Below are 25,109 nucleotides of genomic sequence, written 5' to 3' on the forward strand. Positions count from 1 at the left end.
ATCTTTAAAACAAAAACAAAACAAAATAGCTCTTAATGAAAGAAATCAAAGAAGATCTAAAGAAATGGAAAAATATTCCTAAACATGGTTAGGATCATTCAATATTATCAAGATGTTAGTTCTTCCCAACTTAATGTATAGATTCAACATGATCCCAATCAAAATCCCAGCAAGTTATTTTGTGGATGTCGGTAAACAAACAAAGCTACTTTTATTCAGATGAGTATCATCAATACCTACTCAATGAATGGTTACTGGAGAACAGAAGATTCACACAATTCTAAGATATTATCCTAAGGTATTAAACATGTTAGATATACAGAAAAGTTGAAAGAAGTTAATACCATATACTTGCCTCCTAGAAGCAACATTTGCTATAATTTTGCTGTATTTTCTTTCTCTCCTGGAGTAAAACTGCCTAATAAAATGGAAAAAAATATTCAACATTGTTAATAATCAAGAAAATTAAAATAGGAACAGCCAAAAAAGTTTTTTTTAAACCTGAAGTAACAAAAATTCTTTGACTTAAGTAATCCCTCCTTCTGTGATGGAAATAAATAGTTCTACAGAAAAAGCTTTATGCGCAAAGATGATGAGTGCGATTTGAATTTTAGTAGGGTATATTTTAAAACAATTCACGTGTTTAACAATGGAATATTTAAGTAAATCATATTATACTTAGTGAAACGTTTAGGAATATGTTAAAAACATTTGCAAAGTTTTGTAATACAGAAAACTCTTAAGCTGCGACTATTAAGGAGGAAAAAGAGTAAAAATTTGCATATAACCGGCTGTTGCACATACAGTTAGCTTATGGTGGTATATTTACTTCTTTCATCTTCTCTTTACTTTCTTCAATTTTCCCAGATACTGTCATTACTGTTTATTGTTTTCACAGTGGACCAAGGCTTGAAAACATGCAAATTATGAATAGGCAATACAGATTTGGCTCACAGTGTATATAATATATGATCATCAGTGTCCATTATAATGTGACACTGAGATGGACAGGATCTTTGCCTTCTAGTAGTCATTAGAGAGAAACTAAATTATGTGCAAGATACGTTACTTATTGATTCATTCAGTTATTTTTCCTGAACTCTTTGAAGATGTAGACTTCTAAAAACTTCAGTTTTCTTTTCTTTTTTTTAAGATTTTATTTTTTCCTTTTTCTCCCCAAAGCCCCCTGGTACATAGTTGTATATTTTAGTTGTGGGTCCTTCTAGTTGTGGCATGTGGGACGCCGCCTCAACGTAGTCTGTCGGGCGGTGCTGTGTCCGCGCTCAGGATCCAAACTGATGAAACCCTGGGCTGCTGAAGTGGAGTGTGCGAACCTAACCACTCAGCCACGGGGCCACCACCCAAACTTCAGTTTTCATCAGTAGTAATAAAGAGATTTTTCTTTTTTTTTCTTTTTTTAATTTTCTTTTAAAGATTCGCACCTGAGCTAGCAACTGTTGCCAATCTTTTTTTTTTTTTCCCCTGATTTTTCTCCTCAAATCCCCCCAGTAGATAGTTGTATATTTTAGTTGTGGGTCCTTCTAGTTGTGGCACGTGGGACGCTGCCTCTACATGGCCTAATGAGTGGTGCCACGTCCACACCCAGGATCCAAACCAGTGAAACCCTGGGCTGCCGCAACAGAGTGTGCGAACTTAACCACTCAGCCCCAAGATTTTTCTTAAATAACCACAATAGTGTCATCACACAAGGAAATTAGCAGTAATTATCTAATATTAATTAGTACGTGTTCCATTTATCTAATGTAACTAGGTAAAGTTTATTTACCAGATTTACCTAATTCAACTGTATAAATTCAATAAATTATTATTATTTTTTGCTGAGGGAGATTAGCCCTGAGCTAACATCTGTTGCTAATCTTCTCTTTTTTTGCTTGAGATTGATTCTCCCTGAGCTAACATCCATGCCAGTCTTCTTCCACTTTATATGCGAGTTGTTGCCCCAGCATGGCTGATGAGTGGTGTGGGTCCGTGCCTGGGATCTGAACCCGGGCTGCTGAAGAGGAGTACACCGAATTTAACCACTATGCCACAGGGCTGGACCCTCAATAAATTATTCTGTATAACCTTTTTAAAAAATTGGGGTATAATTGACATATAACATTATATTAGTTTCAGGTATACAATATAACGATTTAATATTTGTATGCCTTGTGAAATGATCGTCACAGTAAGTCTTAACATCCATTACCTTACATAGTTAATCAAATTTTTTTTTCTTGTGATGAGGACTTTTCAGATCTACTCTTTTAGCAGCTTTCAAATATGCAATACAGTATTATTAACTATAAGTCACCATTACATCCCTGTGACTTATTTTGTAACTGGGAGTTTGTACATTTTGACCCCCTTCACCCATGTTTCTCACCTCCCACCCCTTGCCTTTGGCGGCCACCAGTTCTCTGTGTCTGTGAGCTTGGTTCTTTTTTCTTTTTCTTTTTTTTAAAAGATTTTATTTTTATTTTTCTTTCTCCCCAAAGCCCCCCAGTACATAGTTGTATATTTTAGTTGTGGGTCCTTCTGTTTATGGCGTGTGGGATGCCGCTGCAGCATGGCTTAATGATCAGTGCTAGGTCTGTGCTCAGGATCTGAACTGCCGCCTCAGCATGGCTTGATGAGCAGTGCCATGTCTGCGCCCAGGATCCTAACTGGCAAAACCCTGGGCTGTCAAAGCAGAGCACAGGAACCGAACCACTTGGCCACGGGGCTGGCCCCTGAGCTTGATTTTGTTTGTTTGTTTGTTTTAGATTCCACATATAAGTGAGATCATATGGTAGCTGTCTTTCTTTGTCTGACTTATTTCACTTAGCATATGCCCTCAAGGGCTATCTATGTTATTGCAAATGCCAAGATTTTATTCTTTTTTATGGCTGAATAATATTCAATTTGTGTGTGTGTGTGTGTGTGTGTGTGTGTATACACATACACCATGTTTTCTTCATCCATTCATCCATCAGTGGACACAGGTTGTTTCCATAGCTTGGCTATTGAAAATAATACTGTAGCAAACACGGAGGTGTGTATATTTTTTTGAGTTAGCGTTTTCATTTTTTTTCCCTAGTGATTGGTACCTGAGCTAACAACTGTTTCCAATCTTCTTTTTTTTTTTATTTCTGCTTTTTCTCCCCAGATCCCCCCACTACATAGTTGTATATTTTAGTTGTGGGTCCTTCTAGTTGTGGCACATGGGACACTGCCTCAGCATGGGCTGACGAGTGGTGCCATGTCCGTGCCCAGGATCTGAACTGCTGAAACCCTGGGCCACCACAGCAGAGCGTGAGACTTTACTCAGTCACCTGGCCGATCCCCAAAGTGTTTTCATTTTCTTTGGATAAATACCCAGAAGTGGAATTGCTGGATCATTTGATAGTTTTATTTTTAATTTTCAAGGAGCCTCCATACTGTTTTCCACAGTGGCTGCACCAATTTACGTTCTCACCAGCAGTGCACAAGTGTTCCCCTTCCTCCACATCCTCGCCAACACTTCTTGTTTAACGTTTTTTTGTTTTTAATCAAGATTACATCAAGGTTAGTTATGTCTTTTTAGTCTCGTAATCTAGGATAGTTCGTTCCTACATTTCATTTCATTAACTTTTTGAAGTTTCTAAGCCAGTTGTCTTCTAGAATGTCTTACAGTGAGGAAGATTTTGTGTATGCTGTGGTTATGTTAGCTTTCCCGTTTTTCCTTTAAATTGGAGAATAGCTCTAGAGACCTAACTAAATTGTTTAATTTTCATGGGTTAAAAAATGTAATTCTGTCTGCCTGGCAGGTGTAATCTTGTTCTAGAGATGGAACCCATCAGAGCCTTGGCATTAAAAATTCTCATTATATAGCTTATTTCCCTTGTACTCATAGCCAGCAATTTCCAGAGGCTTCTAAATTATTAGTAGCTTACAGTTTGCGAATAGAAAGTATCGCTTCAGTACATGTGAAAGGACAACTTTTTTTGACAGGTGTATTTCCCATTTTAAATTAATTTTGCTTAAAACTGTTTCAGATAGACTGTAGATATTAGACTCATGCCTTATTTGTTTATTTTAAATAATGTAATGATGAGGCTGATTGGCAGTTCTCCAGAAATAATTGTATTGGACTGAATTCTCCATTTGGAGGGACCTGTCGTATATATGGCATGCATATTATCTTTCAGTCTTACAGAGCTTCTAGCTAAAAGCTATCCCAGTGTTTTCGTTGAAAACTTAATCTAACATAGAATAAGCAACTGATTTTTTATTTTTGTCATTTATAAATTAATGCTTGTCGGGTCATTAAGGGAGATTGAGTAGGACCCCTGTTGCTTTAGAAAGATTATACATATACTATATGATGGAATGGGAAAGTATTTTCTTAAAAACAAAACTGAATTCTGGCTTCTATTTCCCAGCTTGAGTGAGAGGGTGAAGTTTTACAGTGTTTTAAATTGAATTTTTAATGTACTGAATCATTAAAATTATCTGTGAAACAAATTTCATTTATTTATTTTTTAACTTTTTATTAAGATTATGATAGTTTACAACCTTGTGAAATTTCAGTTGTACATTATTGTTAGTCATGTTGTAGGTGCACCACTTCACCATTTGTGCCCTCCCCCCGCACCCTCTTTCCCCTGGTAACCACCAATCAGTTCTCTTTGTCTCTGTGTTTAACTTCCACCTATGTATGGAGTCATACAGAGATTGTCTTTCTCTATCTGGCTTATTTCACTTAACATAATACCCTCAAGGTCCATCCATGTTGTGAATGGGATGATTTTATCCTTTTTTATGGCTGAGTAGTATTCGATTGTGTGTGTGTGTGTGTGTGTATACACACACACACACACACACACACACACCCCATATCTTCTTTATCCAATCATCAGTTGATGGGCACTTAGGTTGCTTCCACATCTTGGCTATTGTAAATAATGCTGTGATGAACATAGGGGTGCATGGGACTTTTGGAATTGCTGATTTCAAGTTCTTTGGATAGATACCCAGTAGTGGGATGGCTGGGTCATATGGTATTTCTTTTTTTTTTTTTTTTTTAAAGATTTTATTTTTTTTCCTTTTTCTCCCCAAAGCCCTCCGGCACATAGTTGTATATTCTTCGTTGTGGGTCCTTCTAGCTGCGGCATGTGGGACGCTGCCTCAGCGTGGTTTGATGAGCAGTGGCATGTCCGAGCCCAGGATTCGAACCAACAAAATACTTTGCCACCTGCAGTGGAGCGTGTGAACTTAACCACTTGGTCGCAGGGCCAGCGCATGGTATTTCTGTTTTTAATTTTTTGAGGAATCTCCATACTGTTTTCCATAGTGGCTGCACCAGTTTGCATTCCCACCAGCAGTGTATGAAGGTTCCTTTTTCTCCACAACCTCTCCAACATTTGTCATTTGTTTTGGTTATTTTTGTCATTCTAACAGGTGTAGGGTGATATCTTAGTGTAATTTTGATTTGCATTTCCCTGATGATTAGTGATGGTGAACATCTTTTCGTGTGTCTATTGGCCATCCGTATATCTTCTTTGGAGAAATGTCTGTTTATGTCTCCTGCCCATTTTTTGATCGGGTTGTTTGTTTTTTTGTTGTTGAGCTGTGTGAGTTCTTTATATATTATGGAGATTAACCCTTTGTCAGCTCTATAACTTGTAAATATTTTTTCCCAACTAGTGGGTTGTTTTTTTGTTTCAGTTCTGTTTTCCCTTGCCTTGAAGAAGCTCTTTAGTCTGATGAAGTCCCATTTCATTTCATTTATTTTTTAAGGTAATATATATAGATGGTCTAAAATTCAAAAGGTGTTGACAAAAATCTTTTCTTATCCATATCCTAAGTCATCTAATTCCCTCTCCTGGAGGCCATCACTGATAATGTTTCTCGTGTAGTTTCTGTAAGTGATGTAAGCATATAGGAACATTAGTGTGTTTATAGCATATCACTGGCCTGCTTTATTTGTTTGTTTGTTTCATTACAACCAAGGTAGCCAACCAAGGTAGTTTTCACTATTTTTTCTTATTTCTTTTGAGGAAGATTGGCTCTGAGCTAACTGCTGCCAATCCTCCTCTTTTCGCTGAGAAAGACTGGCCCTGAGCTAACATCCGTGCCCATCTTCGTTCTACTTTATACATGGGACGCCTACCACAGCATGGTGTGCCAAGCGGTGGCATGTCCACACCTGGGATCTGAACGGCGAAACCCAGGCTGCCGAGAGGCAGAATGTGCACACTTAACTGCCGTGTCACTGGGTCGACCCCTATTTTTTCTTTTTTAGGTTCCATATAACTTTATTTCTCTCTAAGGTTTATATTAATCAGGTGAAGGCATAGCTTGATTATCATTGAATTTGGAAAGCTTAGGAATGGATCACGTTTTTATTTTATTTTATCTTTATTTTATTTTATTTTTTTTAAAGATTTTATTTTTTTTCCTTTTTCTCCCCAAAGCCCCCCAGTACATAGTTGTATATTCTTCATTGTTGGTCCTTCTAGTTGTGGCATGTGGGACGACGCTGCCTCAGCATCGTTTGACGAGCAGCGCCATGTCCACGCCCAGGATTTGAACCAACAATACACTGGGCCACCTGCAGTGAGTGGAGCACACGAACTTAACCACTCCGCCACGGGGCCAGCCCCGGATCACGTTTTTAGTATTGGTTATATCTCTTCTGAATAATTTGTAATACCTTAAATTGCTAATACACCTTGCAGTTTGTAAAAATTTTTCTGTGTTAGTTGTTTGAACTTTGTAAGGCAGTGGTGAGTTGTCAAAGTGGGGTGAGAAGCATTTTCATAATAATACTAAGATTTTATTAAGCCTTTGTACTGTGTTGACATTTCTACTTGTGGTATGAAAGCAATAATGGATAAAACTGCTGGCTCCTTAGCTTGATCCAAGGCAGTGTCCCCAAACTGTACTAGGAGTCATTGTATGTTTACTACCCCCTCACACTGGTGCTAAAAAGAAAAAAGCGAATTTCACTTGGGAATGTCAGTGATGAAGCAGTAAAAATAATTTAACTAAATGTTAAAGCCCTTCAGTATGCTTTTTCTTTGTTAATTATAGTGTGTTATAGACTGAATCATGTCCCTGAAAATTCGTATGTTGACCCCCCGCCCCGCCCCATGTGATGGGATTTGGACACGGGGCCTTTGGGAGATATTCAGGTTGAGGTGAGGTCATGAAGGTTGGGCCCTCATGATGGGATTACTGCCCTTATAAGGAGAGACACCAGAGAACTTTCTGTCTCTTTCTCTCTACCATACGAGGACACAGCATGAAGGTGGCCATCTGCAAGTCAGGAAGAGACCTTTCCCCAGAACGCTCTTTCCCCAGGGTGCTGGCACCCTGATCTCAGATTTTCAGCCTCCAGAGCTGTGAGAGAATAAGTTTGTGTTGTTTAAGCCTCTCAGCCTATAGTTTATTATTGCAACCCAAGCAGGCTAACACATAGTGTATGATGAAATGGGAAGTGTGTATAAAGTAGTTTTGCTACTTACAGAAGTATAGCAGTTCTCTTGAGTGAAAATTATTTAATGGTAATATTCGCATTTCGGGCTGGCCTCATGGCTCAGCAGTTAAGTTTGCATGTTCCGCTTCTCGGCGGCCTGGGGTTTACCGGTTTGGATCCCGGGTGCGAGCATGGCACTGCTTGGCAAAATCCATGGTGTGGTAGTCGTCCCATGTATAAAGTAGAGGAAGATGGGCATGGATGTTAGCTCAGGGCCAGTCTTCCTCTGCAAAAAGAGGAGGATTGGAAGTGGTTAGCTCAGGGCTAATCTTCCTCAAAAAAAAAAAAAAAATTCACATTTTTCGCTGAACCCATTTTTTCTTGAAGGAATTATAGACTGTTCAAAGAGAGAGGTGGGGAGAGGATAAAGAGGGAGGGGCCCAAGTTAACAGTATCAGGAATGCAAAAGGGGCTATTATTACGGATCTTACACATATTAAAATGATAATAAAGGAATACCATGAACAACTCTGTGCTCCAAAATTTGACGACTTGAGTGAAATTGGTAAATTCCTTGAAAGACACAAACTACCAAAACTCACTCAAGAAGAAATAGATAGCCTTAATAGTCCTATATCTTTTTTTTTCTTTCTTTTTTTTTTGGTGAGGAAGATTGGCTCTGAGCAAATGTCTCTTGCTAATCTTCCTCTTTTTGCTTGAGGGAAGATTGTTGCTGAGCTAACATCTTTGCCAATCTTCCTCTATTTGTATGTAGCACCAAAAAAGAGGTATAAATCTGACAAAATGTGTACAGGATCTTTGTGCTGAAAACTGCAAAACACTGATGAAAGAAATCAAAGAAAGCCTAATAATTGTGGAGAATTACCTGTTTGTGTTTTCAAAGACTCAGTGTTGTTAAAATGTAATTTCTCCTCAGGTTAGTTCACCCAGATCTGAATCCCAGCAACATTTTTTGTAGATAACAAATGATAAGCTGCTTTTAAAAAATGGAATGGCAAAGGAACACAAATTGCCAAAACACTTTTGATAAAGAACCATGCAGTTGGAGAATCTGATCTGAAGTTTAGCTGATTTCCAGACTTTCTGTAAAGTTATGGTAATCAAGATGTTGAGGTAGACACACACAAGATATAGTCAGTTGATTTTGACAGAGGTGTAAAGGCAATTCAGTAGAAAAAAGTCTCTTTTCCTACATATGGTATTGCAACAATTGGACACCATTTGAGGAAGAAAAAGACTCTTAACCTATCCCGTATACCTAATGTAGAAGGGAACTCAAAGTAAATCGTAGATCCAGATGTAAAATGTAAAACAGTAAAATTGGCGGAACAGCACATAGGAGAAAAATCTTTGTAACCTTGGCCTGAAGATTTCTTAGATATGGCTAAAAGCACAAAATAAATTGATAACTTGGATTTCATTAAAGTTAAAAACTTCGGCTCTTTGAAAGATAGAATGAAGAGAATGAAAAGAAGCAGACTGAGAGAAAATATTTGTAAATCACATATCTGACAAAGATTTTATATGTAGATTACAGAAAGAACTCTCAAAACTCAGTTAAAATAACAACCCAATTAAACAATGGTCAGGGGACCGGCCTCGTGGCCAAGTGGTTAAGTTCGCGCCCTCTGCTTCAGCGGCCCAGGGTTTCGCCAATTCGAATCCTGGGCATGGACATGGCACTGCTCATCAAGCCATGCTGTGGTGGCATCCCACATGCCACATCTAGAAGGACCCACAACTAAAATTACACAGCTGTGTACCAGGGGGCTTTGGGAGAAAAGGGAAAAAAATAAAATCTTAAAAAAAAAAGGGCAAAAGACTTGAACAGAAGCTTTGCTGGAGAAGGTATGTGGATGACAGATAAGCACCTGAATAGATGCTCTACATCATTAGTCATTAGGGAAATACAAATTAAAATCACAATGAGATACTATACTCACCTGTTAGAAAGACTAAGAAGCAAAACAACTGTTCCCTTCCTGTAGCTGACAGTACCAAGTATTAGGGAGGATGGAGAGCCACTGGAACTTCCATACATTGCTGATGGGAATGCAAAATGGTGCAGCTGCTTTCCCATAAAGTTAAACAAACGTATGACTCAGCAGTTTCAATCCTAGATATTTATCCAAGAAAAACGAAAGTTCATGTTCACATGAAAACTATGCACGAACGTTTATGGCAATTTTGTTCAAATTGCCAAGCACTGCAAACAATTCAGATGTCCCTGAATTGGTGAATGGATAAACCAACTGGTACATCCATAGAATTCAACAATTCAAAAAAGGAGTTATTGATACTTACAACAAGGTTGGTGAATTTCAAAAGTACTATGCAAAATGAAATATGCCAGACTCAAAAGGCTATACAGTGTATGATTCTATTTGTATGACGTTCTGGAAAAGATAGAAACTACAGTGATGGGAAACAGATCAATGTTGGCCAGTGGGCGGTGGTAAGAGATCAATAACAGAGGGCCAATGTGAAGGAATATAGAGGGGTGATGTATCTTGGTTGTTACTCCATGATTCTCTGCATTTGTCAAAACTTAGAAATGTACATCAAAAAATGAATTTTATTACCTGTAACTTTAAAAATAATGAAGAGTGTGAGAGGACAAGCCTCAGACTGGAAGAAGATATTTGCAGAGGATATATCCAATAAAGGACTGTTATCTAAAATATACAGAGAACTCTTAAAACTTAATAAGAAAATGAACACCTGGATTAAAAAATGGACAAAAGATCTCAACAGACACCTCACCAAACAAGATATACAGATGTCAGATAAGCATATGGAAAGATGGCCAAATCATATATCATTAGGGAATTAAAACAATGAGGTACCACTACACACCTATCAGAATGTCTAAAATCCAAAACGCTGACAAAACACCGGTGAGGAGACGGAGCAACAGGAATTCTCATTCACTGCTGGTGGGAATGCAAAATGGTGCAGCCACTTTGGGCGGTTTGTCATTTTCTTACAAAACTAGGCATACTCTTATCAGAGGATCCAGCAATCACACTACTTGGTATTTACCCGAATGAGTTGAAAATACGTCCATAAGAAAAACCTGCACATTGGGGCTGGCCCTGTGGCCGAGTGGTTAAGTTCGCGCGCTCCGCTGCAGGCAGCCCAGTGTTTCGTTGGTTCGAATCCTGGGCGCGGACATGGCACTGCTCATCAAACCACATGCCACAACTAGAAGGACCCACAACAAAGAATATACAGCTATGTACTGGGGGGCTTTGGGGAGAAAAAGGAAAAAAATAAAATCTTTAAAAAAAAAAAGTTAAAAAAAAAAAAAACCTGCACATAATTGCCAAAACTTAGAAACAACCAAGATATCTATCCTTCAGTAGATGAATGGAAGAACAGAGAGTGATGTATCCAGACAGTGGAATGTTATTGGGTGCTAAAAAGAAATGAACTATCCAATCATGAAAAAGACATCGAGGGACCTTTAATACATATTGCTAAGTGAGGGAAGCCAATCTGAATACATTTGTCAAAACCCGTAGGGTGTACAACATAAAGGGTGAACCGTCATGTAATGGCTTTGGGCTTTGGGTGATAATGATGTATCAGTGTTGGTACACTGATTTTAGCAAATGTATCACTCTGATGCTGGATGTTGTGGGGGAGAGGGGCCTGTGTGTGTGTGTGTGTGTGTGTATGGGAACTCTGTATTTTACACTCTGTTTTGCTATGGACCTAAAACTAAATATAAAAGCCCAAGTAACGTGCATTAAACTGGTCCAGTGCAATATCCACTAAAATGTTTCAGTAACTTTATAGCTAAGGATACAGTGTAACCCGAAGTTACGAAGGATTATTCAGCTAAATATGTGGCTGAAAGCTATAAAAGTTGGAAAACTCCCACACTGAGAGTTAAATAAAGTTGATCTTTAGCGTGAAATTTAGTCAACAAATTTAGGTTAGCAGTCTTAAAATGCTTGTCTTTAAGATGACTACTCCATGTGTGTTCTAAAATCACACAGCATGGCTTTTTTGCCCATATTTAGTTTTAGGTCCATAGCAAAACATGGCCCCCATGTGAACTTTTAAAAACTGCTTGTTTAGACAGCTGTCTTTGGGGGCCAGCCCCGTGGCTGAGTGGTTAAGTTCACACGCTCCACTGTAGTGGCCCAGGGTTTCGCCGGTTCGGATCCTGGGTGTTGACATGGCACTGCTTGTCAGGCCACGCTGTGGTGGCGTCCCACATGCCACAACTGGAAGGATCCACAACTGAAAATACACAACTATGCACTGGGGGACTTTGGGGAGAAAAAGGAAAAATGAAATCTTAAAAAAAAAAACCAGCTACCTTCTTGTTTATTCTTTAAAAGACTGGATGGTCTCAGTATAATTTCTCCTGATTTGTTTGGAATTTATGTTTCTTAAAGATTGGACAGTGAATAAAAAGAGAACATGTTGATTATGTTGTTACTGACCTTGTTTACCACTCATGTAGATCCTCTGAAAGTTCTGTGACAGATAAGGAATCAAATCTCTTTTAGGGGTTCCCAGGCTAAGATTCTGTCCATGGTGTCCAGGTTTGTATTAATGAGAGTGGGGATCTTAAAATCTCTTATTTTTCAAAGCCCTATAGTAGTTGTACTTGCTATCACAGCCATCTAATGCATTAATAGTTTGCTTTTGGTTAGAATTCTTTCATTTCACTTTGTGAAAACAAGCTTGCTTGTGTTGATCAGAAGCTCTGATTAGTAGTCAACATGGTAAGAATTTTTGGATTTGATAATTGGACCAGATTCTGGTGCCATAGCTACTATAGCTAGACATAGTTCCCACACTAGACAGATGCTATATGTGAACTTCTTTGGCTCTGGCTACCCAGTGGCAGCAGAAATTAAGCGATTTTAAGCGGAGAGTGCATAGATAGGAAACTCTGGTTTTCCCCTAATGGTTTGTTAACATTATGCCATTTGCTTTCACTTTTGACAAATTATTAGGAAGAAGATACGTTTTTATGTTGTGATTCATTGTACACACATGTGCAACTGAAACAGAAGTTTCACAAAAGCAGTCCTTTCCCTTAAAATGTGCAGTTCAATCTTTTATGTTCTATTTTTATTATTAAAGTAATGCTGATTGTCAGCCACAGTGATTTCAGGAACCATAAGTAGGATATGACTTCTGGCTTAAAAAAACGCAAAAACTGCTTGAGGCCAATTTATGACCCTTCAGGTCATAGAGTTTTTTGATGCAGAGCCTCAGTTCTGCCCTCTTGAATTATAGTTTAAGGATCTCTTTATTCAATTGTGTGAAGCATTTAGTCAGTTCCTTTTGGATTGAGTTAGTGGAATTAGTCAAGTTTTAGCAAGGTCATTTTCCTATAAAAAAAATGTACCTTTCCCTCCTCTGTTATAGTTGGAGATTGGCTGCGATGGTGAAATTTTTCTAATGGAGTCAGAAACATTTGGTTGGGGAAGATTATTGTGGATTATTTTTGGTTCGGGAGAAGATTATGCTGGCCATGGCGTGCTGAGTGAATGAGAGAGAGTGTTATTTCGTTTCTGTCCTCAAACTGTCTTTTCCTCCCACCTTCTCCCACCTCACCCCAAATGTAAACTTCTTAAGGCTGAATTGTGCCGTGAGCATCCTGTTACATCCCTCTTGCCTGTAACAGTAGATTCTCAATGGAGTAGGAGATTCACACGTGGTTTCCATTTTGAGCTCTTCTGTTCTGATAATCTGACGGTCTCTTGAGAGCAGACTGTGTGTGTTTGTGTGTGTCTGTCTTCAATGCCTGTCAGGTAGTTAGTGCTCATTGATTAATTCTTGAAGTGAATTGCATTTCTCATTATGCTTCCCGATGCCACAGGGCTTTTTCAGCTCTTTTAACAATTCTTAGGTGTGTGTATCTTCGTGGCTAGTAACCAGTAACTGCCTCAGTGATTTTGGTGGTGCCTCCTAATTATCCTATATTAATAACTCTTTCTGTTTAATTTCCAATTTGTCTTACCTCTCTCATGAATCCCTTCCTGTTCATTCAACTATTGTTACTCCAGTTTTTGAGGCTTTGTTAGCACTTATGTGTATACAGTTTTTATTATTTTAATTAGAGGTTTAGGTTCAATAAAATGAGCTATTGTTTAGCACAATTCTACAATGTGAAATTTGTAATGACTTCTTTAAGAAAAGCATTTATGGTTTTTTCCTACATTCAACTATAATTTTGGCAATATCATATGGCTAACATTATAAATAGCTGGGACAAGAAGCAGAATTATAATGCTGGTATGGACTTGTGCACACAAACGTTGGAGAACTAAGTCTGGGAATACTGCTTAGTTCCACAGACGACTCCACAGGGAGTAGTTGAAAGCTGGAAGGCTAAGGATATGCTGCAAACTTTTGTCACCTCAGGAGTCTTTGTATTTGGGAGAAATAGAGAAGGGGACCAAACACCACCAAGTCTGAAATCCGTTCCATGAATTTAGAAGTGATATTCAGTGAATCAGAATGATAATGTGATACCTGGTGCAGAGTGTAATATACAGTAGGCACTTCATAAAATTGTGCTGATTGCTTGAAACATTGAAGGTTTATGTGTACGAGAAAGACATGAATTTAATGTTTCAGGTGAATAGTTTTCCTTAGCAGTTTGTTTTTTTTTGTTAGTATGTATTTAATAACCATATGCAAATTGTCTTCTCTCAGTTTCTCTCTCTCTCTGCCCACCCCCGCCGCAACCCCTCTATCTCCTTCTTTCATCCTCCACCGCATATGTGAGATGAATATGCTTTGGGGAACAAACCTGACTTCTAGTTTAAATTGTGATGTTCTGTTAATGTAGTTCAAGTAAATACTGCAGTGAGTAGAAATCACAGTAATTATTTGTATGAAGGAAAAAGCTTTATTTCTTTTTCTGCATTTGGTTATATATATAGTTCCTTGAAGTAGAGTCCTGAGTGAAGCCTGAAGGATAGTTTTCATGATTTGGGTGATGGTTCTTTCTATCTGGGTCACTGATTTTCCAGCCTCATATATCGAGTTTTCTGCCATCTCAAGTCAGAGAAAGCTGTAACATCATTATTGCTGAACTATTCCAGCAACCCATGTTGAGGGATAGGCAGGAGGTCCAGGTATTTGGCTCTGACTCTGGCAGGATTGCCATCACAGAGTACTACAGACTGGGTAACTTAAACAACAGAAATTTATTTCTCACAGTTTTGAAAGTTAGAAGTCTGAGACTAAGGTGTGAGCAGGGTTGGTTTCTTCTGAGGCCTCTCTCCTTGGCTTGCACATGGCTGTCTTCTCACTGTGTTTTCACATGACCTTCCTTTTGTAGGTGTCCGTGTCCTAATCTCCTCTTCATATGAGGATGCCAATCCTATGGATTAGGGTGCTGTCTCCAGACACAGTCACTCTCTGAGGTACTGGAGATTAGGGCTTCAACAGAGAAATTTATGGAGGGACACAACGTAGCCCATAACAGCCACTAGGAGGCTCTGTTTTAACTTTGGGCAAGTAACAGTAGTTTGCAGGAAGTGAAGCTGAAGTATATAAGGCATCTGTGAAGACTGGCCACTGTATTGTGAGCAGGTTTGTTTTTGGTTTATTTTAGGGCTGGATCTTGTGTTAGAATGTGATGGTGCTGGGGCTGGCCTGGTGGCGCAGTGGTTAAGTGCACACGTTCTGCTTTGGTAACCCGGGGTTTGCCACTTCGGATCCCGGGTGCAGACATGGCACTGCTTGGCACGCCATGCTGTGGTAGGCGTCCCACATATAAAGTAGAGGAAGATGGGCATGGATGTTAGCTCAGGGCCAGTCTTCCTCAGCAAAAAAGAGGAAGATTGGCAGCAGATGTTAGCTCAGGGCTAATCTTCCTCAAAAAAAAAAGAATGTAATGGTACTTTTCCCCTTCTTTTTGTTCATGTTGGGCCTTTATTTCTGGAAAACATGTAGTACTTGACCATTTAAGGAAAAAATTAAAGGGCTTTTTTTTCAGAACAAGTTCTACTCAATAAATTTGTAAATGGAAAGATATTTTCTCCCATCTATACCTTTAACATATGAATTATTCAAGCATGTTAGTAAAACATAGTGATTGTTTTGCATTTGAAATCAGTCATTTTCCTCATATTTGTACAGTAGATCCTTGAGTTAGCTCTTGGTTAGTGCTTTGTACCCATATACACATCACCCAATTTCAACACCATCAGCTTTCAGTTAATGTTTCATCTACCCTCCATCTAAAATTTTCTTTCAGTGGATTAAACTCCCCATTCTTTAGCTGAGGTAAAAGTCACATAACATAAAATTTCACTGTTTTAACCATTTGAAAGTGTCCAATTCAGTGCCACTTAGTACATTCACAGTGCTGTGCAGCTACCACCTCTGTCCAGTTGCAGACATTTTCATCATCTGCAGCGGAAACCATGTTGTCAGTGTCACTCCCCATTCCTCCTTTCCACCCTGGCAAACGCTAAACTGCTTTCAGTCTCTGTGTGTTAGCCTGTTCTGAGTTTTTCATATAAGTAGAATCATACGATGTGTGACCTTAATTATGTCTGGCTTCTTTCACTTACATAATGTTTTCAAGATTCATCTGTGTTGTAACATGTGTCATACTTCATTCCTTTTTTTGTTTGGCTGAATAATTTTTAAGCTTCTTTTGATATGTGTAAAAATCTTTATTCTCATTGGATATCAATAATATTTGAAACTGGACTATTAGAATAATTTTATTCTAATAAAATTAGAAAGTTGATAATTGAAAAGTGAAAAAAATAGTAATTTTAAAATGCACTTTTCAAAGGTGTATCTTTTTAAAATTCCTGGTCTAGACATCTGAATTGAAGCCATTAGTTGAAATCTGGATGCTGAAATTCAGTTGGATTCATGGGATAGCTGAGTAAACAGATTCCTTCAATCTTACTGAGTCAAATGCTTACTGTATTTTGTACATTCTAATTTAATTCACACACAGCTCTGAGAGAGACAGACTCTTTCTTGTCTCATTACAAATTAACATTTCTCGGAGACCTTCTGGGATTGCTCCCGAGCAGTGGAAATAGCATATAGTAAGTTGGTATTCTGTCGCATTGTTTTGGTACCGTGACAGTCAGGACTTCTCTTTCCCCTGACCTTCGCTTTTCCTCTCCCTCCTCCTCCCTGTGGCCGTTAGGAAATGGCTTCCTGAGAGACTAAAGTGACAGGGGTGAAGGAAGTAGTACTAAGAACAGTTTCATCGAGAGGAAATCGTAATTCCTTTTCAGATCCTTTATTTATTGTCTTGAATGAGGAAAGGCAAATGTAAGAATATAAAAAAATAATGGAGGGTACAGTGTTTGCTGCTTTTAAAACAAACAAAAAAAATTGTGGAAATGCTTCCAACACCCTTTATGTGTTTTTCGTGGTCTGGTTTTTAAAATATGCTTAAAAATGTGTTTTTAAACCATACATATTTGTATTATTGGAATGTAAGTTTAATTGGAGAGCATTAAAGTTGAAAAGCTGTCAGCTCTTAATATTTTTTTCTGTTCAGAAGTTAACTTAATGTGTCCTATATAAATATGTAAGTAAATATACTGAGGAGTAAGTTTCTGTGGTCGTTATTTTGAGCCTGAAATTAGATATACATACTTTTAGCATTTATATAAAATAAGATAGTTTATTCCTCTTTCTACACTAATCCTAGAAAATTTAAAAGGACTAACCTCGGGTTTTAAAATTTTTTAGTGACTCTTGCATAAAATGGGGTCTTATGATAAACTTAACTTTATTTAAAAAACGTCAACAATCAGGTTTCTTCCCCCACCCCTCCACATGCACAACACACAACACACTCATCCTAAACTGTTAATAAATTGCGGATTTTCCTTCCACCAGGCTGAATTTTACAATAAATGCTTGTTAGCACTTATTCTGTGAATTGCTGTTTTTCAAATGTGTAACTGGTCTCTGCCATTAAATCTAATAGTTCAGTTTGTAAATAGGTTGACTAAAAGCTAGAAATGATGCATAAGATAGGAAGGAAGAGAAATGTACAAAAAGTTCATTTAAAAATGTTTTCAGGCAGTGTTGCAGTGCTGATATTTGTAGTGAAACTACTTTTTCCCTACCCTAGTGTCCTAGAACGAAAGCGTCACCATGGCTACAGAAATCGGTTCTCCTCCTCGTTTTTTCCATATGCCAAGGTTCCAGCACCAGGCGCCTCGACAACTGTTTTATAAGCGACCTGATTTTGCACAACAGCAAGCAATGCAACAACTTACCTTTGATGGAAAACGAATGAGAAAAGCAGTAAACCGAAAAACCATAGACTATAATCCATCTGTAATTAAGTATTTGGAGGTAAGTCCAGTTAATGTGTTTTAGATAAGCAACCTTTGTTTTTTTAAAAAGAAGAAAGTTTTTAAAATTCAGAGTAATGAATATACCTGTTTCTTGAATTAGTTGGATGAAGTGGAATTTCAGATGGGGCTTATCACCAGTACTTTTATTTTTGCTCTGTGTGTGCGTGAATCATCATCTCAAAAATTATTAAAGTTAGACTCCAATTTAAAAATAGGCTTTGTTCTAAAGGTTCACAACAAATCTCAAAAGGGGATACTTACTCCCTATGCCAACCTTAAGACACTTGTTAAACCCACAGTGTATATAAAATGTTAAGAGACTATTGACATAGGAATATTTCTACAAGAATATCCATACTCAAAATAGCAACTTGGCGTATCGGAGACATTGGCATTGGAACATGAGCTCTCCATTCCCTTGGTGGGTTGCTCTTATAGTCAAGTAAAAGTGTCTCTACTTACTTGAGGGTTCAGAACCTAACTGCAGTTCTGTAGGGTGAAAGCAACTCTGAGAAGGTGAATAAAGGCAGAGTAGGGATCTGCCTAAACCTCTTGTCAGCTCGACATTTCTCCCTTTTTTTTTTCTTTTTTTGAGGAAGATTAGCCCTGAGCTAACATCTGCCAATCCTCTTCTTATTGCTGAAGAAGACTGGTCCTGAGCTCACATCCGTGCCCATTTTCCTCTGCTTTATATGTGAGACGCCTACCACAGCATGGCTGGCCAAGTGGTGCTGTGGCTTCACCCGGGATCTGAACCGGTGAATCCCGGGCCGCCAAAGCAGAATGTGTGAACTTAACCGCTGCACCACCAGGCTGGCCCCACACATTTTTCCCCTTTTGAAGTCTTTGTTTTCTTGTTTTATCCTAGGAATTAGCCTCTGTGACCTGCTTTGATTACTAGCCCCTTCTATTTTAATTGGGTTTTGGTCTGCTCTTCCGTCCTACAAAGAAAATTTGTCTGCTTTTCATTGCTTGAGACTTGTTTTTAAAGACCTGTTTTCATATTGGGCATAGTTAGTATGTTGCAGGCACATACGAGAAAAAGATTGATTTAGATGTGAAGATAGATTTAGACTTTCCCAGGTATTTTAGTTGGAAAACTAGATTAGGAGAGTTTGAGAGGAATTACGAAAACCAAGGGCAAGATATGCAGAATTGTTTTGTGCTGAGGACTTTGAAGGAAGTGGGGATGTCTGCCTACCCCTTATCCTTTTCCTTTTTATTGCGGTATGGTCAGTGAGAATGTTTTGGGGTCAATAGCGTCTTGGATGATCGGTTAGGGATAACGTGTGTAAAGAGAGGAGAGAAAGTCTAAGCAATGTCAGTAAGATAAGGGGAAATCTCTAAGATATCCACTATTATCTGTGTTTTAGAACATAATGAAAAAGTTTTAATCCTGTTTTCTTCTCATTTAATAAAAGCTTACATTTTGTTAGTAATTACTTTGGTCTCAAGTTGAGTATAATTAGACCATATATTAATTAATTATTAAATTTTTAACAGAATAGAATATGGCAAAGAGACCAGAGAGATATGCGAGCAATTCAGCCTGATGCAGGTTACTATAATGATGTAAGTATAAGATATGTCATACTAGCTTAATAAAAACCTCTTTGCTTGGCCTTTAAACCTAAAAATATGTGATCTCGAATTTAAACATGGACTTTTCCTTTTACATTTTTATAATTTAAAATAAAACATTCCTAAAGGGATAATATAACATATCTGTGTAAACCATGGGTTGTTATTACTATTTGTTTTTTGAGGAAGATTAGTCCTGAGCTAACATCTGCCACAAATCCTCCTCTTTTTGCTGAGGAAGACTGGCCCTGAGCTAACAACTGTGCCCATCTTCCTGTACTTTGTACGTGGGACACCTGCCACAGCATGGCGTGCCAAGTGGTGCTAGGTCTGGACCCAGGATCTGAACCAGCGTTTGAAACCCGGGCCGCCAAAGTGGAGCATGTGAACTTAACCACTGTGCCACTGGGCCGGCCCCAACAGTTATTTTTTTATTTCAATTTAAATATTCCTTTTAATCTAGTGATGGATGAACTTTTGATTTGAGGCTTAAAGCAGTGTCCAACAAAAGACTGCACTGCCTCGAGGTCTGTGTAATAGGAAAGTTAATTTTAAATTTGGATTATTGTGAACATATTTAATTGTGTTATTTTGAGAAGTAATTAGGGAAATCTAGTACTTGATTTTGTTGTTTGCTTAGCAATAGTGGGCATTTAACTTTCCTGTATCTCAGTTTTCTTCATTTAATTAATATAGACTATAACCTATTATAATAGTTGTTTGAAAGTCCTTCATAGTCCTGAATTTGTCTTTAAATGTTGAAATGGTTACTGTGCCATGTCCCTGGTTTATGCCCTGCATAATCAGGAGCTCTTAAAACCCAATTTTCTTTTTTTGTAGCTGGTCCCACCTATAGGGATGTTGAATAATCCTATGAATGCAGTAACAACGAAATTTGTTCGAACATCAACAAATAAAGTCAAATGTCCAGTATTTGTTGTTAGGGTAAGTATTCTGTTGTATAATTTTTGGAAAAATTAAGCCTGAGTTAGTCTGCAAGTATACTTACTTAATAGGACAAAGAAAGTTAAACATTTTAAATATATGTCTGGGATAAAAAAATCAGTGTAGTGCTAATAATTTTATTTTGGAATAATCAATCATTTATCTAGTATATCCACATTTAGTAAGATAGTACTTTTGGATTGTTTTCTTCATGTTCCAATTTCCGTAGAGTTCCCTCTGAGCTGGCCCTGGATATATATGACAGCAGGTCTCAGACTTGTTCTTGAATAGGAATGCTTTTGCTGCTGTTTAGAAAGCAGCATCTCAATGTGAGTAAAGACTCTTAGGTGTTACTAGGAAGGAAAACACCTGAGAAGAGCTGAAGACCAATGGTAGATCATAATTGTCAGCTCCATGAAGGTACATAATAGGTACAGAATATGTTTTCGCTGGAATTTTTAAAAGACAATTTTTAAGTAAATAGTACACTGACATGGTTCAAAACATTAAAATTTGAAGGAATTTGAAATAAAGTTTTCCCAGCTCTGTGTCCCAGGCATCAGTTAATATTCCTATAGATAATAGTATAATCCTTTTCTTTGTGATTTGCTAAGTATGAATGTACTTGTTGGCTAGCAGTATATTGAGTCCAGAAATGTAGGATAGTTAATAGCCAAAATTGAGCAATTAAGAATTGAAAATAAAATGTGGAACAGAGAAAAGACAGTCATGGCAAACATTGTGGCAGACACAGCAGAGAGAACCAAAAGGGGCTGGAAGAGATGCTGGCTTGAGCGCCATAAAAATGTTGCAGTCAGTCTTAGGTCTCCTGTTTGCTTCAGAGGCCTAAAGCAGTAGAAACATCAGGAAGGGAACGCTTATTTCAATGGCTTTTGTCTCAGTAGAGCTAACCAGTATGTAGTATGATTTTGTTTGCCTGCGAATTTGGTAGAGGAATATGATGTGCACTTGATTTAGTATCTTCTTAGCGTAACACAGAAAACCTTTTTGAAATGAATAAAATCTGAGCATTCTATATCCTGTATCTTGTTAGATGGGTAAATATCTCACTTGGGGGTCAAAATATAAGGTATTAGGAGAAATTTTGCACATAGTAGAGGCATGGTCCAAATTACAAGGTGTTAAGATGTGAAGACTGTGGGTCCCATGTCTATAGTTTGGTTGCCTGAAGTATTTACTGGGTTGGGATCCATAGCAGATAACAGAAACTAGGAAAGTAGGAGGGTTCTATTCATAATAATAAAAATCATGATCTGCAGGTAAGCAGTAAAAAGCTGGATTGTCATATATATCTGTGTGATTTACCAAATAGTCTCCATTTTGTGTATGTCATACTGATGTTCCTATAAACACACCTGTATTTCTCAACTGTTTCACAATTTTTATTTTGAAAAATAGGATTGTTATATTGACATTTCACATATTTACATCTTGTAAGGAAAATGAGCATATAATCTGTCATAGAAACTTGAAAATAAAAAGTAAGGAAAAAGTATGTTGTGTTTTGAGTTGATAATCTTATGTCGCAGATTCCTTTCAGTATGCAAATTGTGATATTAAAATTTTGGTGTAGTGTTAGTCATGACTCTTGTATTACATTTTGTTAAGAGGAGATCGGGATAAGACTTGTCACTGCTCGATACTGTGAGTGGAGGAGAGCTTTAAAAAGTTTTTTTTATTAGATTTAGTTGCCAGGAAAAGTTTGATAGCCTTGATGTCCTTAAATTGGTACTTACTGTTACACTGTTTTTTCATAAAACACAGTAACTTTTCTGCTTCAGTTGGCCCACTAGCTGTTACAATAAGCCAAATCCTTCATTCAGTCTTTGAGTTTTTCTGGTGACTGAGCATCTTATTTGTTAGTCTGCCATGTATCATAGGAAAATGAGGTCTTTGCATATTTTGTTTTGGAATGCTCTTTAGAGTCTTTAGGTGTATATAACCTAACCAGGGAGTCACTGCACTTACTGTTTTTAATTTAGTTAATGAGCTAAAATAAAATGTTAGAGCTTTCCCTGCACTGTGTTAATATAAGTTCTTTTCTGCCAAAGTACTTGCTTGTAGATCTAAGCTACACTTAAGTGAAAGTCAGTGTCATCTATTTAATGTTGAGTATTGGATCTTTTATAAATAAAGACTTTCTGAGTGTTTTAAAAGTAGTTAAGGTTGAGGATTTGTGACCTTGTATAACCTGTGTTTTTTCCTTCCCCAGTGGACTCCAGAAGGAAGACGGTTGGTTACTGGAGCTTCTAGTGGAGAGTTCACCTTGTGGAATGGACTCACTTTCAATTTTGAAACAATATTACAGGTAATAGTAATCATCAGGTGGTAGCATCATCTTGTGGTATTGTAAAGAACTTGTGATATAGGCATTTTATTCGCATTTTAAACTTACAATTGGACAAATGGCTGTGAGTTAATACATGCTCTTGTAAAGCCTTTCATCTTCTATATAATGTTTACAAATGTTTTATGTTTTCACAGGCTCACGATAGTCCAGTGAGGGCCATGACTTGGTCACATAATGACATGTGGATGTTGACAGCAGACCACGGAGGATATGTGAAATATTGGCAGTCGAACATGAACAACGTCAAGATGTTCCAGGCACATAAGGAGGCGATTAGAGAGGCCAGGTTTATACACAATATACCATTTTCTGTAGTCCCTATTGTCATGGTTAAATTATTCTCTGAGTGTATTCTGGGTGCAGAGATGCATGGGCTCTGTCAGATTCTGGGAAACTTTCTGCACCCTATAAACACAATATTTTTCTTTGTTTTCTCACATTCACCATTTTGCTGGCACCTTTCTGAAGTAGTGTTGTCGTGGTATCAGCCTTTGCAATATGTTAGAGATGTATTGTCTGCCGCATTTTGCACTGGTTTTCTCTTTTCATTTATGGTTAATAATGTGTATACGTTATTCCTTTTTATTACCTACTGTGTAAGACAAGAATATTTCATTCCAAATAAAGAATTCAGTCTTTAATTATACAACTGAATAAAATCTAAAGCCTACAGAAAACACCTTCAGAGTTCACACAAAATACAAGAAAAAGAGGCTTAAGTGAAGACCTGGTTGGCTTGGTTATGCCATGACTTCAAAAGGAAAGCATAGTAGGACTAAAACTCTCACAAGTAACTCGGGATGTGGCAAACATTAATGGATTAATGAATGGCTTCCTCAAGCTTTGAAACTGTAAGGAGACCGTTGTCAAGAAGACTCTAGGACTCTTCTTCTGATTCACTGTTGACAACATCAGTAATGCAAATGTGTAATAATTGGACTTTAAAATATTTTCAGTGAGTTGTATATTTTTACATATCAATGAGATACATTAGTTAAACTGGGGAAAAAAGCTTCAAAAACAAGCCTGAAGAATTGCTGCAGCCTCAGAATAAAGCTAAGCAGCGTTCTTTATGGTTGTGCCACCCACGTGTGGGAGGAGGTGGTCTTTATAGAAACATCATCCACTGCAGTCACTTGTTTCTACTTTCAGAATCTTAACAAAAATTGTTGGATAAACATGCTTCTTCAAAGACTTTGACTTAGTGTCCTGCCCATACATTGAGTTTTCACAGTTGGTGCTTTCGTAGTCATGGGATTCAAAAGTTCAAGGGAGTTCTTAGAGTCAGCTGAGAAACTTGATGGTCTTTCACTAGAGGGAGGGGAAAATGGCTCCCTCCTTTGTGGCAGATCCTTTGGCTTTAAACACAGTCTGAATGTCCCTATGTTTAGGTTTTCCTCAAAAGGTGCTTCATTCATGGGATAGCTTGCCGGGGAGAAGGTGTGAAAGTTTTCACAGACCTTTTAAATAAATGAGAAACATCATATGTAGGGATGTTTGGCAACCAGTCTTTAAATAGCCTGCCTAAATTTTTTCAACTTACCATTTTGTGAAGAGTCTGAGGCAGAAGCTGATGCTAATCTTTTAAGCAGTATTCCTATTTGATTTAAAAGACTGTTCACAGGAATATTGTTGCAAAAATAGAATTTACTTAGTTTTCTATATTTAAATCAGCTCCATGTTTTCTGTTGGTACGATAGGAAATACTGTACGGTGGGGAGTGTGGGGATCATTAGTACTAATGATACACTCGTAAAGTTCTCTGAATATTGATGATTGAAAACTCAAGCAACTACTCTGTTGAATTCTTCTTTTGATGAGATGCGTTTGTTAGCTGACAGCGTTTTCTTCAAGGGCTTCTGCACTGTTGGATACTTCCCTCTCCTGTTTATAACGCAGCACAGTGTTTTTGTTTTTCCCTGTCTGAGAAGCACAGATAATCTGTTAAATGCTGACTTCTTTCCCCTGCTGTGTGTCTTCATGTAACAGTTTCTCACCCACGGATAATAAATTTGCTACATGCTCTGATGACGGCACTGTTAGAATCTGGGACTTTCTTCGTTGCCATGAGGAAAGAATTCTCCGAGGTACGTGTACTAACAGTACTGATTGGAATATTTAAATAGGGAAGGCATTTGTGGTTAAATCATCACAATACCACAATACCAGCTTACATCTCCATTCAGTTTTTTTACATATACATCATCTTAGTCAGGCTCTTTTAAGAAACTTGAGCTCTCTCAGGTTCAAAATCATTTTGTATATTTTTACTACTAATATTATCTTTGAATTCTTTAAGCTGTAAATTAAATACAAGCGTTCCCTTTCTTCTCCCTTTTGCCCTCAGTTCCTTGCTTGTCTGTGTGCATCATTGAGGGCTCTGTTCCTTTTCCTGTCTTGTACCCAGGACAGCTTTCTCCAG

General features: G+C 37.8%; 1 protein-coding gene across 10 annotated transcripts in view; it reads left to right on the forward strand.

Annotated features, from left to right (window-relative positions):
- Positions 1-25,109, forward strand: part of WDR33 (WD repeat domain 33) — a 96,795-nt gene that overhangs the window by 16,956 nt on the left and 54,730 nt on the right. For all 10 annotated transcript variants that reach the window (XR_011528317.1, XR_011528319.1, XR_011528318.1 and 7 more), the window contains 6 exons: positions 17,562-17,788; positions 19,294-19,362; positions 20,212-20,316; positions 22,550-22,645; positions 22,822-22,973; positions 24,677-24,774. Coding sequence is in view for 7 of the 10 variants with exons in the window: in XM_070579476.1 (XP_070435577.1) it covers positions 17,585-17,788; positions 19,294-19,362; positions 20,212-20,316; positions 22,550-22,645; positions 22,822-22,973; positions 24,677-24,774 (724 nt within the window). In the remaining 3 variants the exon portion in view is untranslated. The remainder of the gene's footprint in view (positions 1-17,561; positions 17,789-19,293; positions 19,363-20,211; positions 20,317-22,549; positions 22,646-22,821; positions 22,974-24,676; positions 24,775-25,109) is intronic.

This window comes from Equus przewalskii, chromosome 17 (assembly GCF_037783145.1).
Source record: "Equus przewalskii isolate Varuska chromosome 17, EquPr2, whole genome shotgun sequence".
NCBI lineage: Eukaryota > Metazoa > Chordata > Mammalia > Perissodactyla > Equidae > Equus > Equus przewalskii.